General features: G+C 34.5%; 1 protein-coding gene across 3 annotated transcripts in view; it reads right to left on the minus strand.

Moving 5' to 3' along the window:
- Positions 1 to 13,146, minus strand: part of mars1 (methionyl-tRNA synthetase 1) — a 25,678-nt gene extending 12,532 nt beyond the window's left edge. The window contains exons 1-11 of one of the 3 annotated variants that reach the window (XM_079432580.1): positions 12,874 to 13,146; positions 12,030 to 12,120; positions 10,565 to 10,643; positions 9,172 to 9,303; positions 6,679 to 6,754; positions 6,436 to 6,608; positions 4,239 to 4,348; positions 4,040 to 4,156; positions 2,704 to 2,907; positions 1,481 to 1,682; positions 600 to 674 (exon numbers count right to left, since the gene is read on the minus strand). In XM_079432580.1, coding sequence (XP_079288706.1) covers positions 600 to 674; positions 1,481 to 1,682; positions 2,704 to 2,907; positions 4,040 to 4,156; positions 4,239 to 4,348; positions 6,436 to 6,608; positions 6,679 to 6,754; positions 9,172 to 9,303; positions 10,565 to 10,643; positions 12,030 to 12,120; positions 12,874 to 12,976 — 1,362 coding nt within the window. In that variant the 5' untranslated portion in view covers positions 12,977 to 13,146. The remainder of the gene's footprint in view (positions 1 to 599; positions 675 to 1,480; positions 1,683 to 2,703; positions 2,908 to 4,039; positions 4,157 to 4,238; positions 4,349 to 6,435; positions 6,609 to 6,678; positions 6,755 to 9,171; positions 9,304 to 10,564; positions 10,644 to 12,029; positions 12,121 to 12,873) is intronic. The other 2 variants (XM_079432579.1, XM_079432578.1) reach the window with 2 other exon arrangements.
- Positions 13,147 to 13,527: the final 381 nt, after the last annotated feature.

Consider the following 13,527-nt stretch of genomic DNA (forward strand, 5'->3'; position numbering starts at 1 on the left):
ACACACACGTTTGTTTCTGTGAATTGTGGGGACTTTCCATAGACTTCTATTACTTTTATATTGACCAAACAATATTTTTTATCCTCTAACCCTAAACCTACCCCTTACAGAAAACCTGTTTGCATTCTTACACTTTCAGATAAATTTCATTTACTATTTTTACTCTTTTTTTTTTTCCCCTCGTGGGGAGCACAGGCCGCTCCCACAGTGTAAAAAATTTCAGGTTTTACTATCCTTGTGGGGATATTTGGTCACACACACACACACACACACACACACACACGCACACACACACACGCACACACACACGCACACACACACGCACACACACACGCACGCACGCACACTCTCACAGTCTCTCTCTCACACACACACACAAACAAACTCACTCACACACACTCACTCTCTCTCTCTCACGCGCACACACACACACACACACTCACACACACACTCACACACACACACTCACACACACACACACACACTCACACACACACACACACTCACACACACTCACACACACACTCACACACACTCACACACACACTGAGCTGAAGACAAACAGATCAACATTCACATCTTCCAGGTGTGTTTATTACCTTCGGCAGGTTCAGAAACAGGTGTTTAGAGCAGCGGATCACCGGCGTCTCCTTGCACACCTTACACTGTGGATTCTACAGGAGAGACAAATATCACACAGTAAACACAGCTGTTCAGTAAGAAATTAATACTTCTATTCCTCAAGGATGCATTACATTGATCAAAAGTGACAATAAAGACAAAGTTCTTTTGAACTTTCTATTCATCTGTGAATCCTGAAAAATAAAATGTATCAGTTTCCACAAAAATATTGTGCAGCACAAGTGTTTAAAACATTGATAATAATCAGAAATGTTTGTTGAGCAGTAAATCAGTATATTATTATGATTTCTGAAGATCATGTGACACTGAAGACTGGAGTAATGATGCTGAAAATACAGCTTTGATCACAGAAATATTATATTTTAACAGATATTCATATAGAATATATTGAGAAAATCGCCTTTAAAGTTTCCAAATTAAGTTCTTAGCAATGCATATTACTAATCAAAAATTAAGTTTTAATATATTAACGGCAAGAAATTTACAAAATCTTCATGGAACATGATCTAATATCCTAATGATTTGAATATGAATATAATGTATTTTTGGTTATAGCTACAAATATACCTGTGCTATTTATGACTGCTTCTGTGCTCCAGGGTCACAAATAACAAGTGATTCACATCATATTCACAACCGAGTGCACTTGGAATAGAATTTTCTTTAACTTGAGGGTTAATAAAGAAAAAAGTTGCTTGAATCATGTTGTAGTTACAAAATCAAGATTAGATTTTTTTGCCATATCGCCCGGCCCTAATTCTATGCTTCTCCAAATGCATCCCAAGACGTCTGTGTTCAGTGAGCGGCCCTTAAGTGACACAGAGGTCTCGAACCGTACCCTGAGCTCCACAGCGTTGATCAGACGGCCACATTTATCACACTGGTCCCCGCGGGCTTCTGGGTAACGGCAGTGAGGGCACTCGCCCTCCACGAAGCGATCGGCCAGAAAGCGCTGACAGCTTTCACAGCGCAGCTGCTCGACCGTGTCCTCCAGCAGAAAATCCCGCTTATGCAGACGCCAGAAGATGTCCTGAGCGATCCTGAGGACCACAGACAATCATTCACAGCTTAAAACCTGCAGATCGTTTCTGGACACCTTTAGCCTTGCTAATATTGTGCTGGAGCTCTGAACCGGGCCGAACCTCCTGACTACAGAAGTGCAAAATAATTACATAATAAACATGCAGCTTCACAGCCTTCGTTTAGGAGTTAAAATATTTTGAAAATATACTTTAACATCCAAAATCACTTAATTCAGTATGCCATCACAAGCTGGCTTTCACTGAACCCTTTTACATAATAAAGTAAAAAACAAAACAACAACAATCATGCATATGAAAAAAAATGTTTCTGCTGTGATGACATATTGACATATTAAATTGACACAAGATTTGCAAAATAACCAAAATAACAAAAGAAAATAAAGTTAAAAAAATTTAATTCAATGCAAAATTTATTTGTAAGGTACTTTAGTATTTTACTAAAGTGCTGTTCAATTTGATGATAAAATAACATAAAAGAAACAAAAGAAAATTATTAAAGAAAATTTAAAATAAAAATTAAATTCAAAATTCAGAGTTGTGCAAATTTAAGATGATAAAATAAACAAACAAACAAAATAAACAACATTCTCAAACAAAAATAAACAAAAGTAAATAAAGTCAGTAAAAATAACCAAACATTAAACTAAATACATTTAAAAAATGTATTTCTAAAGCACTTTAAAAACCACAGACTATTAAAGTGCTATACAATTTTAAGATAAAAAATAAAAAGTAAATTCAATTTAAAATGTATTTATAAAGCGTTTTTTATAAACAAAAGAGTATCAAGGTGCAGTAAAATAACATAAAAATGAAAGAAACCAAAGAAAAATAAGTTTAAAATGTAAAACAAATTGAACATACATAAACTAAAGAAGTAATTGTTTATGTATGCCCCCCCCCCCCCATTTGAGCTAATATGTATTTTATTTCAAGCAATGTTTTATGGTTTTAATTTCAGTTTCAAAACATAAATAAACACTAAAAATGAATCTGATAGCGTAAGGCCTGTCCTTACTGAGTCTGCTGTTCAGTGGTGGTGCGACCGAAGAAATCGAAGTCGATCTGGAACCACTGGTAGATGTCGGCGTGGACGGCGTGATATTTGTCGCAGATCTCCTGCGGCGTCAGACCCTCCTCACGAGCCTTGTTCTCCGTCGCCGTCCCGTACTCATCCGTACCGCAGATGAACAGCAGATTCCAGTCGCGCAAACGGCCGTATCTGCAAAGAAACACAAAGAAGCGTTTATATGCGAGGCACACATCGACAGCAGATACTGACCCTCATAATGCATTCAAAATCTGTACAATATTTTCACATTCTGGGGGCTTTTGGGCCTGAAAAATGATTATTTTATTAAACAGTCATAGCTTAACTTAAGCTAAAACCATATTGCATCTGATCAGTAACTCCTTATTTATGAGAAAATGTGTAAACATTCTAAGTTTTGAATGTTACCATGTTATTACTGCATTTACCCCCTTATTTCAAATTACACATGAACCACACGAAAAAAAACCCTATGATGTATATATATCAATATTGATGATCTTATTTGATTATATCATTGTATGAAATGTATAAAACATATCATCTAAAAGTTACCAGTATTAACCATTTTGGAATCAACAGAATTTAATTAATTAATAATTTAATATGTCATAATAAAACTAAAATAATAATAAATAAAAAAAATTCAAAAACCGTCCAAATTTATAAAACCTACTTATTTATTTCTAACAAAAACAAACATCAAAACTAATATATATATTTTTTTAACTAAATTAATTAATTTCACCTACATAAAACTTCACTTTCAGATAAAAAAATAACATTTGGAATTTGAAAAATGTCTGTCATTAGCATACATATCCATGTTTATCAACATTTATCAACAAAAATTCAATCCCAAGAGTATGAGACATGGGGAAAAGGCCAAATATAAGCGTTTTGACACTAATTTAACTTTAAAATAGTGCTGTCAAATGATTAATCGTGATTAATCGAATCCAAAATAAAAGTTTTTGTTTACATAATATTTGTATGTGTACTGTGTTTATTTATTTTTTATATATATATATATATATATATATATATATATATATATATATAGAGTATTTTTGACACTTAATGGGTCAAAATTACCCAAAACTTTTTAATAGTTATATCTCTATATTAAGAAATAATTGTAAAACATCTGAAAAAAATAATGAAAGCATTTGCAAAGTTTCATACTAAAACTATTGACTTTTTTGTCTTTTAGAAATGTTTCTATCTCTCTTCCGGGGCATAACGGGCCCGAATGCATTATGAGGGTTAAATAAGTGAATGATGAATCTGAAAGCGGCGTTACCTGGCGAACACGTCAGCGCTGAGCACACAGCCGATGATGTTGCCCAGGTGTGGAACGTTGTTAACGTACGGCAGAGCGCTGGTGAGCAGCACATTTCTCTTTCCTTCCTGAGGGAGACTGAGAAAAACACACAATAACATCACTGAGCACACACCGGCTGACAGGGCTTTCATGTGCAGTAATGAGGTTTTAATCGTACATGGGGTGTTTCCTCTCTGTGACTGCAGGAGAAGCTTTGAGTCCTTCAGACCAGACCTGAGCAGCTTCTTCAATCTCCTCCACTGTCATCACATGCTCGCCGTCTTCAGCCTGACAAACCACACAGTTAAACAGCGTACACAACAATCATCCGAACGACTCAAGAACGTCTCACAAACATCTCATGAACATCACACTAACATCTCGCAAACATCTCAAGAACGTCTCACAAACATCACACAAACATCTCAAGAACGTCTCAAGAACGCCTCACAAACATCTCATGAACATCACACAAACATCTCAAGAACATCTCATGAACATCTCACAAACATCTCAAGAACGTCTCAAGAACGCCTCAAGAACATCACACAAACATCTCAAGAACATCTCACAAACATCACACAAACATCTCAAGAACGTCTCAAGAACGCCTCACAAACATCTCATGAACATCACACAAACATCTCAAGAACATCTCATGAACATCTCACAAACATCTCAAGAACGTCTCAAGAACGCCTCAAGAACATCACACAAACATCTCAAGAACATCTCACAAACATCTCAAGAACGTCTCAAGAACGCCTCACAAACATCTCATGAACATCTCACAAACATCTCAAGAACGTCTCACAAACATCTCATGATCATCACACTAACATCTCACAAACATCTCAAGAACGTCTCACAAACATCACACAAACATCTCAAGAACGTCTCACAAACATCACACAAACATCTCAAGAACGTCTCAAGAACGCCTCACAAACATCTCATGAACATCTCACAAACATCTCAAGAACGTCTCACAAACATCACACAAACATCTCAAGAACGTCTCAAGAACATCACACAAACATCTCAAGAACGTCTCAAGAACGCCTCAAGAACATCACACAAACATCTCAAGAACGTCTCACAAACATCACACAAACATCTCAAGAACGTCTCAAGAACGCCTCACAAACATCTCATGAACATCTCACAAACATCTCAAGAACGTCTCACAAACATCACACAAACATCTCAAGAACGTCTCAAGAACGCCTCAAGAACATCACACAAACATCTCAAGAACATCTCACAAACATCAAGAACGCCTCAAGAACATCTCATGAACATCACACAAACGTCTCAAGAACGCCTCAAGAATGCCTCACAAACATCTCATGAACATCAAGAACATCACACAAACATCTCAAGAACGCCTCAAGAATGCCTCACAAACATCTCATGAACATCAAGAACATCACACAAACATCTCAAGAATGCCTCAAGAATGCCTCACAAACATCTCATGAACATCAAGAACATCACACAAACGTCTCAAGAACGCCTCAAGAATGCCTCACAAACATCTCATGAACATCAAGAACATCACACAAACATCTCAAGAACGCCTCAAGAATGCCTCACAAACATCTCATGAACATCAAGAACATCACACAAACATCTCAAGAACGCCTCAAGAATGCCTCACAAACATCTCATGAAAATCATACTAACAACACACTAACAACACACCCCACAAACATCTCATGAATGTCACAAACATCATACAAACATCGCATAAACATCTAATGAACATCTCACAAACGCAAACAAAAATCCTGTCTAAAACATGTCCAGATCATATTTCACATCAAAAAGGAATAAATAATAAACACATTTTGCATAAAGCAAATTAAGCCTATTTTGGCACTATGGTGATATTATTTGCACGACAATTTATCAAAATGTATTATTTTAGGGGGAATAATGACCTGGATGTGCAAGTTTTGTAAGATTCATTCAAATTAATTTGTATGAGGGTTAGACTGAGGATGAGGTGAATTAATCATTAAGGATCTAAACAAAAGTAATTTTTATGCAAAATATAACTTCTTGTTTTTCCTTTTACTAAAACTAAAACAAGTATATAATAAATTGGTAATTGAAATAAAGTTTTATAAATAGAATTTAAAAATAAAAGAGACAAATATTCTAAGAAATTAGTAACAAATAAAACAATATTTAAGTTGAAATGCTAAATTTACTAAGACTTAAAAATAAAGTAAGGTGTAAGAAAAAAGATAAATTAAGATAATAAAATTACTAAAACTTAAATGAATCTGAAGAAAACATCAAAATAAAAGCAAATTCAAACTACGAGTAAATCCTTTAGTAGTATAATTAATGCTGGGATTCCTGGGCACCTCGTTGGCGTTGGTGGGACTGTCCCGGCGCTGTGTTTGTGTGGCCGGTTGTTTCTGGAGGAAAGTCTTCAAGGCTTCAGCACCTTTTCCCTGCAGGACTCTGTGAGCGGCCGTCTGACACGCCTCGAGACCACCGACCCGCTCGAACCAGCCGCGCACAAACCCCAGCTCCCCTGCAGAGGAAAACCACGTCAGATACGAGTCCTGCAGTCTGAGCGGACCAACAGGTGATTGAGCTCTTACCGGCGTCAAAACCAGAGTCAGACAGGAGAGGATACAGCGCCGCCCACAGGACCACATCTGCAACTGACACAGCCTCCTGAAACACATCAGGTGGTTACTTCATAAAGCTTACAGGAGCGTCTTGTTATTAGGCTTATTGTCGCTGTTTATCATTTAGGACAGTAAACCATGAAAGCCCACCAATTAATAAAAAATAAAACAAGGCAATTGCAACTTTTTAAATCGCACAATTCTTAATTTCTTTCATGCAACTAACTTCTTTTCTCAGAATTGCAACATTTAAACTCATAACTGTGAGTTATAAAGTGCAATTCTGAGGCTAGACATGTGCGGGCACTTCACAATACCATAATTAGGGCTGCACGAGAAATCGCATGCGATTGTCAGTAAAGCTGGTTCTGTGATTAGTAATAAATCTCCATCACGTGCTTTCAGATGGAGCTGTATTTAATACACAGAGCCTTATATCACTGACAAGCTACGCAATATCGCGATCATAATCGATACTGTGTAGCTTGTCAGTTAACTACTAATCACAGAACCGGTTCTACTGACGAGATGCGCATGACATTTGCATGTGATTTATCATGCAGCCCTATTTATTACAAATTATTCAGATTTCTTTGAATATTTTTCCCATCAACTGGTCAACACCGCTGTATACTGTGTAAAAGATGCATGTGCACTCTCATGTAAACAAATGCACGGATGAGAAGCGCATGGCAGAATACGTGAGAGACGCTCTGAATGAAAGCACTGCAGACCCCGGAAATACAGCAGCTGAGCTACTTTCTAAAATGTATTTAAATGGTTTAAACAGCCATTCAGATTTCTGTATTCGCAGTGGTGTTCAGCACAGCGGCAAGTACTTACATATTTAGTCTTAATAGACTATTTTAATCTGGACTACAACATGCCTTAGATATTGTTTGAAAATGCTTTACTGTTTGGTCACTTTACATTAAGGCTCTATTCATTAACATGAGTTAATTCATTAGTAAACAAACTGTCAATGAAAAATTCTTCTAAACATTCATTAATCAATACCGTGATAATAGCTTTAGCAATTAACCGCAACATGAAAATCTGATACAGCCATATGCCTCTCTGAAGCAAAAAGATTTATATTTTCAGTATTTTTATTTTAGCTTATATTTCACAATTTTGACTCGTAATTGCGTTATAAAGTCAGAATTGAAAGATAAAATCGCAATTGCGAGGAAAAAAAAAGTCAGCATTTTCAAAATGATATAATAAATGTTCTGTGGGGTATTTTATAACTTGCAATTCTGAGATAAAAAAAGACGCAATTACCTTTTTTATTTTTTATTCAGTGGCAGAAACAGCTTCCATAATAAAAGGCAAAACAAGCTATTAAAAATGTTTTTGTTCTTGAATAATATTAAATTAAAGCTAATGTTTTGACAACATTAAAACAAGTTTAAGTACTAATATTACAAATACTAAAACTGCAATAAAAATAAAGCTGACAAACAAAAAAGCACATAACCAAAACAACTCAATCTTACACCGAAATTAAAATGAAAACTGAAAATCTAAAAATGAAATTAATTATTAGCTTTAATTGACATTTTCAGTTATTTTAGTATTATTTATATACTATTACAGTATCAAATACTATAAATAATAATTAAATAACACTGCTTGTTATGTGGTCAATGGATGTTCTCAAACAGCATTTTCACTGCAATCAAAGATGTTTTAATATGTTTAATAAGTTTTAATGTGTGTTTACACATGTCTTATTGTTTTTGTTGTGTGTCGTATTAAGCCATATTGGTAATTTCCCCTTGTGGGACTAATAAAGTTGTATAAACTAAATTAAATTGAATCTATAGTATCATGCAAACTATTTTAGATGAGAGATTGAGTTTAAGTTTTATTGGATGTCCTCGATGTTTGTACTCAAACACAAACACACAGAGCGACCTGTTGCCTGATTCAGAAACTAATGACTCTTATGAACCGATCTTTTTAAAGAATGGATCTAAAACACAGAGGATGTATGGTCAGTGCTGTATCATCATGATTGTATCGGTCTAGTGTCTCTCTCTTCAGTCACACACTACAGAATGGCTAATTGCTGCCATCTAGTGTCTCCAAACTGATACTGACAATAAAAATGACCTCGAAAGAGTTCAGTATTACATATATAGAGATGGACAGAAGCACAGGTTCCAGATTTTTTTTAAACCAAACAGAATAACAACTAATAATTCATATCAATGTTTTTTTAAATCATTCATCAATGCAAAATAATCCGGTCCAAACCAGATCTGTTGTTTAGGGCGTAACGACTTGTTAGAAATTGCTTAATGTTTTTCTTTCTCTTTTGGTTTAAGGCTTTATTTTGTGATGACATTCAGCTGATTGTGTGTATTGTTATACGTTCTGATGAGTTTCTTGTATGTATTCTGAGTCCTGTAGGCCGCTGAGACACAGATGTGTGTGTTTATGATGAACTGGACTCACTGCAGTAAGGAACGGTGTGTTTTTCTTGCTCAGACTCTGTTCCAGCCAGTTCAGCGGCTCCTTCATCACAGCGGCCGCTTCGACACGCTTCCCCTGCAGCGCCAGCATGTGGAGAGACTGCAGCACTGCAGGCTGAACAAATAAACAATGATGCATATTTGTCAGTCAAAATCAATAAAACAGGTCAGATTTCTGTATCATACTAATAAACTAAATGTGTTTTATATACACAATGACCATTTATATATACTAGTGCTATCAAACGATTAATCGCGATTAATTCCATCCAAAATAAAAGCTTTTGTTCACATAATATATGTGTGTGCACTGTGTATATTTATTATGCATATATAAATACACACACATGCATGTATATATTTAAGAAAAATCTTACATTTATATATAATATAAATTATATGAATATAAATATATACACTTAAATACATGTAAATATTTTCTAAATATATACTGCATGTGTGTGTATTTATAAATATACACAGTACACACACATATATGTAATTGTTGACTTATGTTGATTCTAAGATAGCCTATTTGATTAAATGCAATTTGAAAATAGGATTATTTAAATAATATTTAAATATAAATACAGATTTAACAAATATTTAAATATGAATATATATATATATGGGTCATTTATACACACACACACAAATTATATACATATATTAACAAAGTTAAATATATATGTACACATTTAGTATGAATATTTAAATTCATACATTTATGGATTTGAATATTGCTTGATCCACAGCTAGTCATATTTTAATCATTATATATTTTTAATTAATTTTAAATTGTACTTTTCACAATGAACTGATTTATGCTGTTTTTTGAATAAAAGCATTTTGAAAGTATTATTTAATTTAAAATAAAAATAGTTAATAATAAATTATGGCATGATTTTCTGAATACAGAAATCTGACCGGTTTCATTTATGTGTGACTGACAAACATGCATCACATTCAGTTTATTAGTTAGTTTATGTTTAAAGCACTAAATCAAAATGCATGGAAATGTCATATGCAATTAAAGTCTTATGCATAAAATCTAGAGCTAAATCTATTTATTTAGTTTGAGTGAAGACATGTTGGTCACATCTTGGTTCTGGAACAGCCTCTCTAAATAACCTAAACCTGAAGCGATGGAATGCTTTTGATCAGAAGGTTGTTGTTTGTTAAAGCGTGTGTGTGTGAACATGCAGAATTACAGAATGCCCAAAAGTGAAACTAATCCTGAACGTGTTTGATAAAGTGAATCTGAGCCTAAACTCTTTTATCTGATGCAGTTACTGTACAAATGTCTTTTGCATGCAACACATTGTGCTGTATACGCAATCATAATCATATGCATCATTAATCTTTGCGATAGTCACCTGTAAATTAGTTGCTTCCCATTCCAGCCACTGATTAGTTGCGTCAGTCGCCGTCTGACCGCTGATATCAAACAGGTATCTGTGGAGACATGCAAATACACCATTCTGTCTTTGTGAGATTAGTTTGACATTCGATAGGCTTTAGGTCAAAGCCTGTTGTTATAACAATAACACTCTTTTAAAACATCATGTCAAAAATTCACCTTTTTTTAAAAAGTACACTCAAGTACAAGTAAATGACTTTATCTGGTTATGTTTGTCACAATGTGACGGATATGTATTTGTGCATTAAAATGATTTCTCTTCCAACAGCTCTTTTTACTGTTATGTACTGTATATAATCATTTCAATCCACTGCAGATGTGCACACAGAGCAAAGTGACTATAAAATGGGTTTATCGATGAACTTGAGTCTATAGAATCTTCTGATAATCATCCTGTTTATCTGCATTACCTCCAAACAGGACGAGCTGGCTCTGAGGTTTAGGGAGCAACAGTTTTGTTTTTTAATGCTTTCATGGTTGATTTTTTACTTTCTCTTTTGGTCTTTATCCACAGGTATGTCTTATTTTTCCTCAGGGGATGCATTTACATATGCAAATATATATGCATATTTTCTAAACTCTTGTATATATAGAGTAAATGAGGCACAAATCTGTACATAAATCTTCTTCTGTTCCAGATTCTTACACATTATTATTATTGTTATTATTGTTAAGTCTCATTTAAATGTTTCTGTTCTCATGTCAGATATGTATGTATGTACCAGAGCTTCTTAAAAACCACAACAAATTCCTCGTGTGTTTGCGCACACTTGGTGGATAAAGCTGATTCTGAATACATTATTTCAAGTCATAGTTTCATTTTTAGCTGTGCATTTCCTAGAGACTATAGATATTATTTTTTGTACATCTACACTTGTGAGTTAAATTCATCATTTCGCACTACTTGTGACCCAACGTCACTTTGCTTATGTATTAATTACATAAGCACATTTGCATGTATATCATGACCTCAGACTAGTAAGACTGGGTGAACTTTAAAACTGTCCACCCTCTGTTACCCTTCTGAACATATTTACTTATTTAATAAATACATTTTTCATGTACTGTAGATAATACAGTGCAATTTATTGTCGAAAATGTAAAAATCTGACCTATATTAAAAAATTAAAATTAAAAAATGTAAGTAATTAAAAAGCGTGTTTGCTATGTAGGTCAGATTTTTAATATTTAATAAATTGCACTGTGCCATCATATGAAAAAAATACACATATACATATATATATATATATATATATATATATGTATTTTTTTCATATGATATATATTATATATTATATTTTAATCACAAAAAAAAGATAAACAAAAATTAAAATACAAATTTTTAAAAATTACAGAGGTTTACGTCACAATACTGTCTTTCTTTAAAAAGCGTGTAATGTAATGTGTGTTCCAGCACTCACTGGCAGATGCTGTTGGAGCTGAAGAGATGCTGACCGCCGGGTAACAGCAGGACGGGGAACACCGGGTGAGAGAAGTGAGGGACCACTTTCTCTGTTACACAAACACACCCATAACATGCTGCTTTAATACATACTATAGTACTGCGGTATTACCATAAATACACATATATGGGATATAGTACTATGATGTTATAAACTATGGTACTTTTATGTTTACTATATTAATAGACAGCTGCATTACTATTTATTTGGAAATAAAGCAGTCATGAGTAGCACAGGTATATCTGTAGCAATAGCCAACAATACATTGTATGGATCAAAATTATACATTTCTCTTTTATGACAAAAATCATTAGGATATTAAGATCATGTTCCATGAAGATATTTTGTAAAGTTCCTACTGTAAATATATCAAAACTTCATTTTTGATTAGTAATATGCATTGCTAAGAACTTCATTTGAACAACTTTAAAGGAGATTTTCTCAATATTTAGATTTTTTTGCTCCCTCAGATTCCAGATTTTCTAATAGTTGTATCTCAGACAAATATTGTGCTATCCTAACAAACCATACATCAATGGAAATATTATTTATTCAGCTTTCAGCTGATGTAGAAATCTCAATTTCAAAAAAATGACACTTGTGACTGGTTATGTGCTCCAAAGTCACATATATGGGATATAGTACTATGTTGATATATACTATGGTACTTTTATGTTTACTATATTAATAGACAGCTGCATTACTATAAAAAACAAGCTATTATCAGTCAGACTGAAAGTAACAGACTGGATATCTGGATGATAAGGAGCATCAACAGAAAGTCTGATACAATGTCTCTCACCCTCGTGGCTGACCGCTTCTGTGTCACATTTCACTCCAGTGACTTCCAGCGCCGCCAGCACTTTAATACAGTGCGGGTTCCCTTCGGAGATATACAGCTTCATTTGACCCTCTGTCACTTTACGACGCTCCTGAATGAATCTACTCTGACAGACACACCGAGAACACTGAACACAACCGGTCTGTGAACGGAGTATTTACGCTGATGCAACCGCGCGTCAGAGGAGATTGTAGTTTTTAATGGTCGCTCTTTCTTCGGAACCGCCCTGAACTCGTGCTGGCGGAAGACTACAATACCCATAATGCAACAGCAGAGGCGCAAACCTTCCGTCAAGGCAGCGTTAAGCTCATTGGTTAAAGAGCTGAGCGCCTGGATATAATTGGTCAATGCCGTTATCAAATCCTCAAATCAGTGCGCACGATTAATTAATGTTTAATTTTAAAACACTGTCTGAGAATTTCCATTTCACCTCTGAGTGGGAAAGGAATTTTTAAATGTTTTCTAGAATCCATTTATATTTATATTATTTATATTTAGATTGGTCCAAAAGTCGGAGGTGACTAGTAAAATGCTTCTCTTTTGCATTATTTTCTAGTTTTTAATTCTTTACACTTTTATCATCAGTATTCAAAGAAAAACTTACATTCAAATAGT

This window comes from Barbus barbus (assembly GCF_936440315.1).
Source record: "Barbus barbus genome assembly, chromosome: 13".
Lineage (NCBI taxonomy): Eukaryota > Metazoa > Chordata > Actinopteri > Cypriniformes > Cyprinidae > Barbus > Barbus barbus.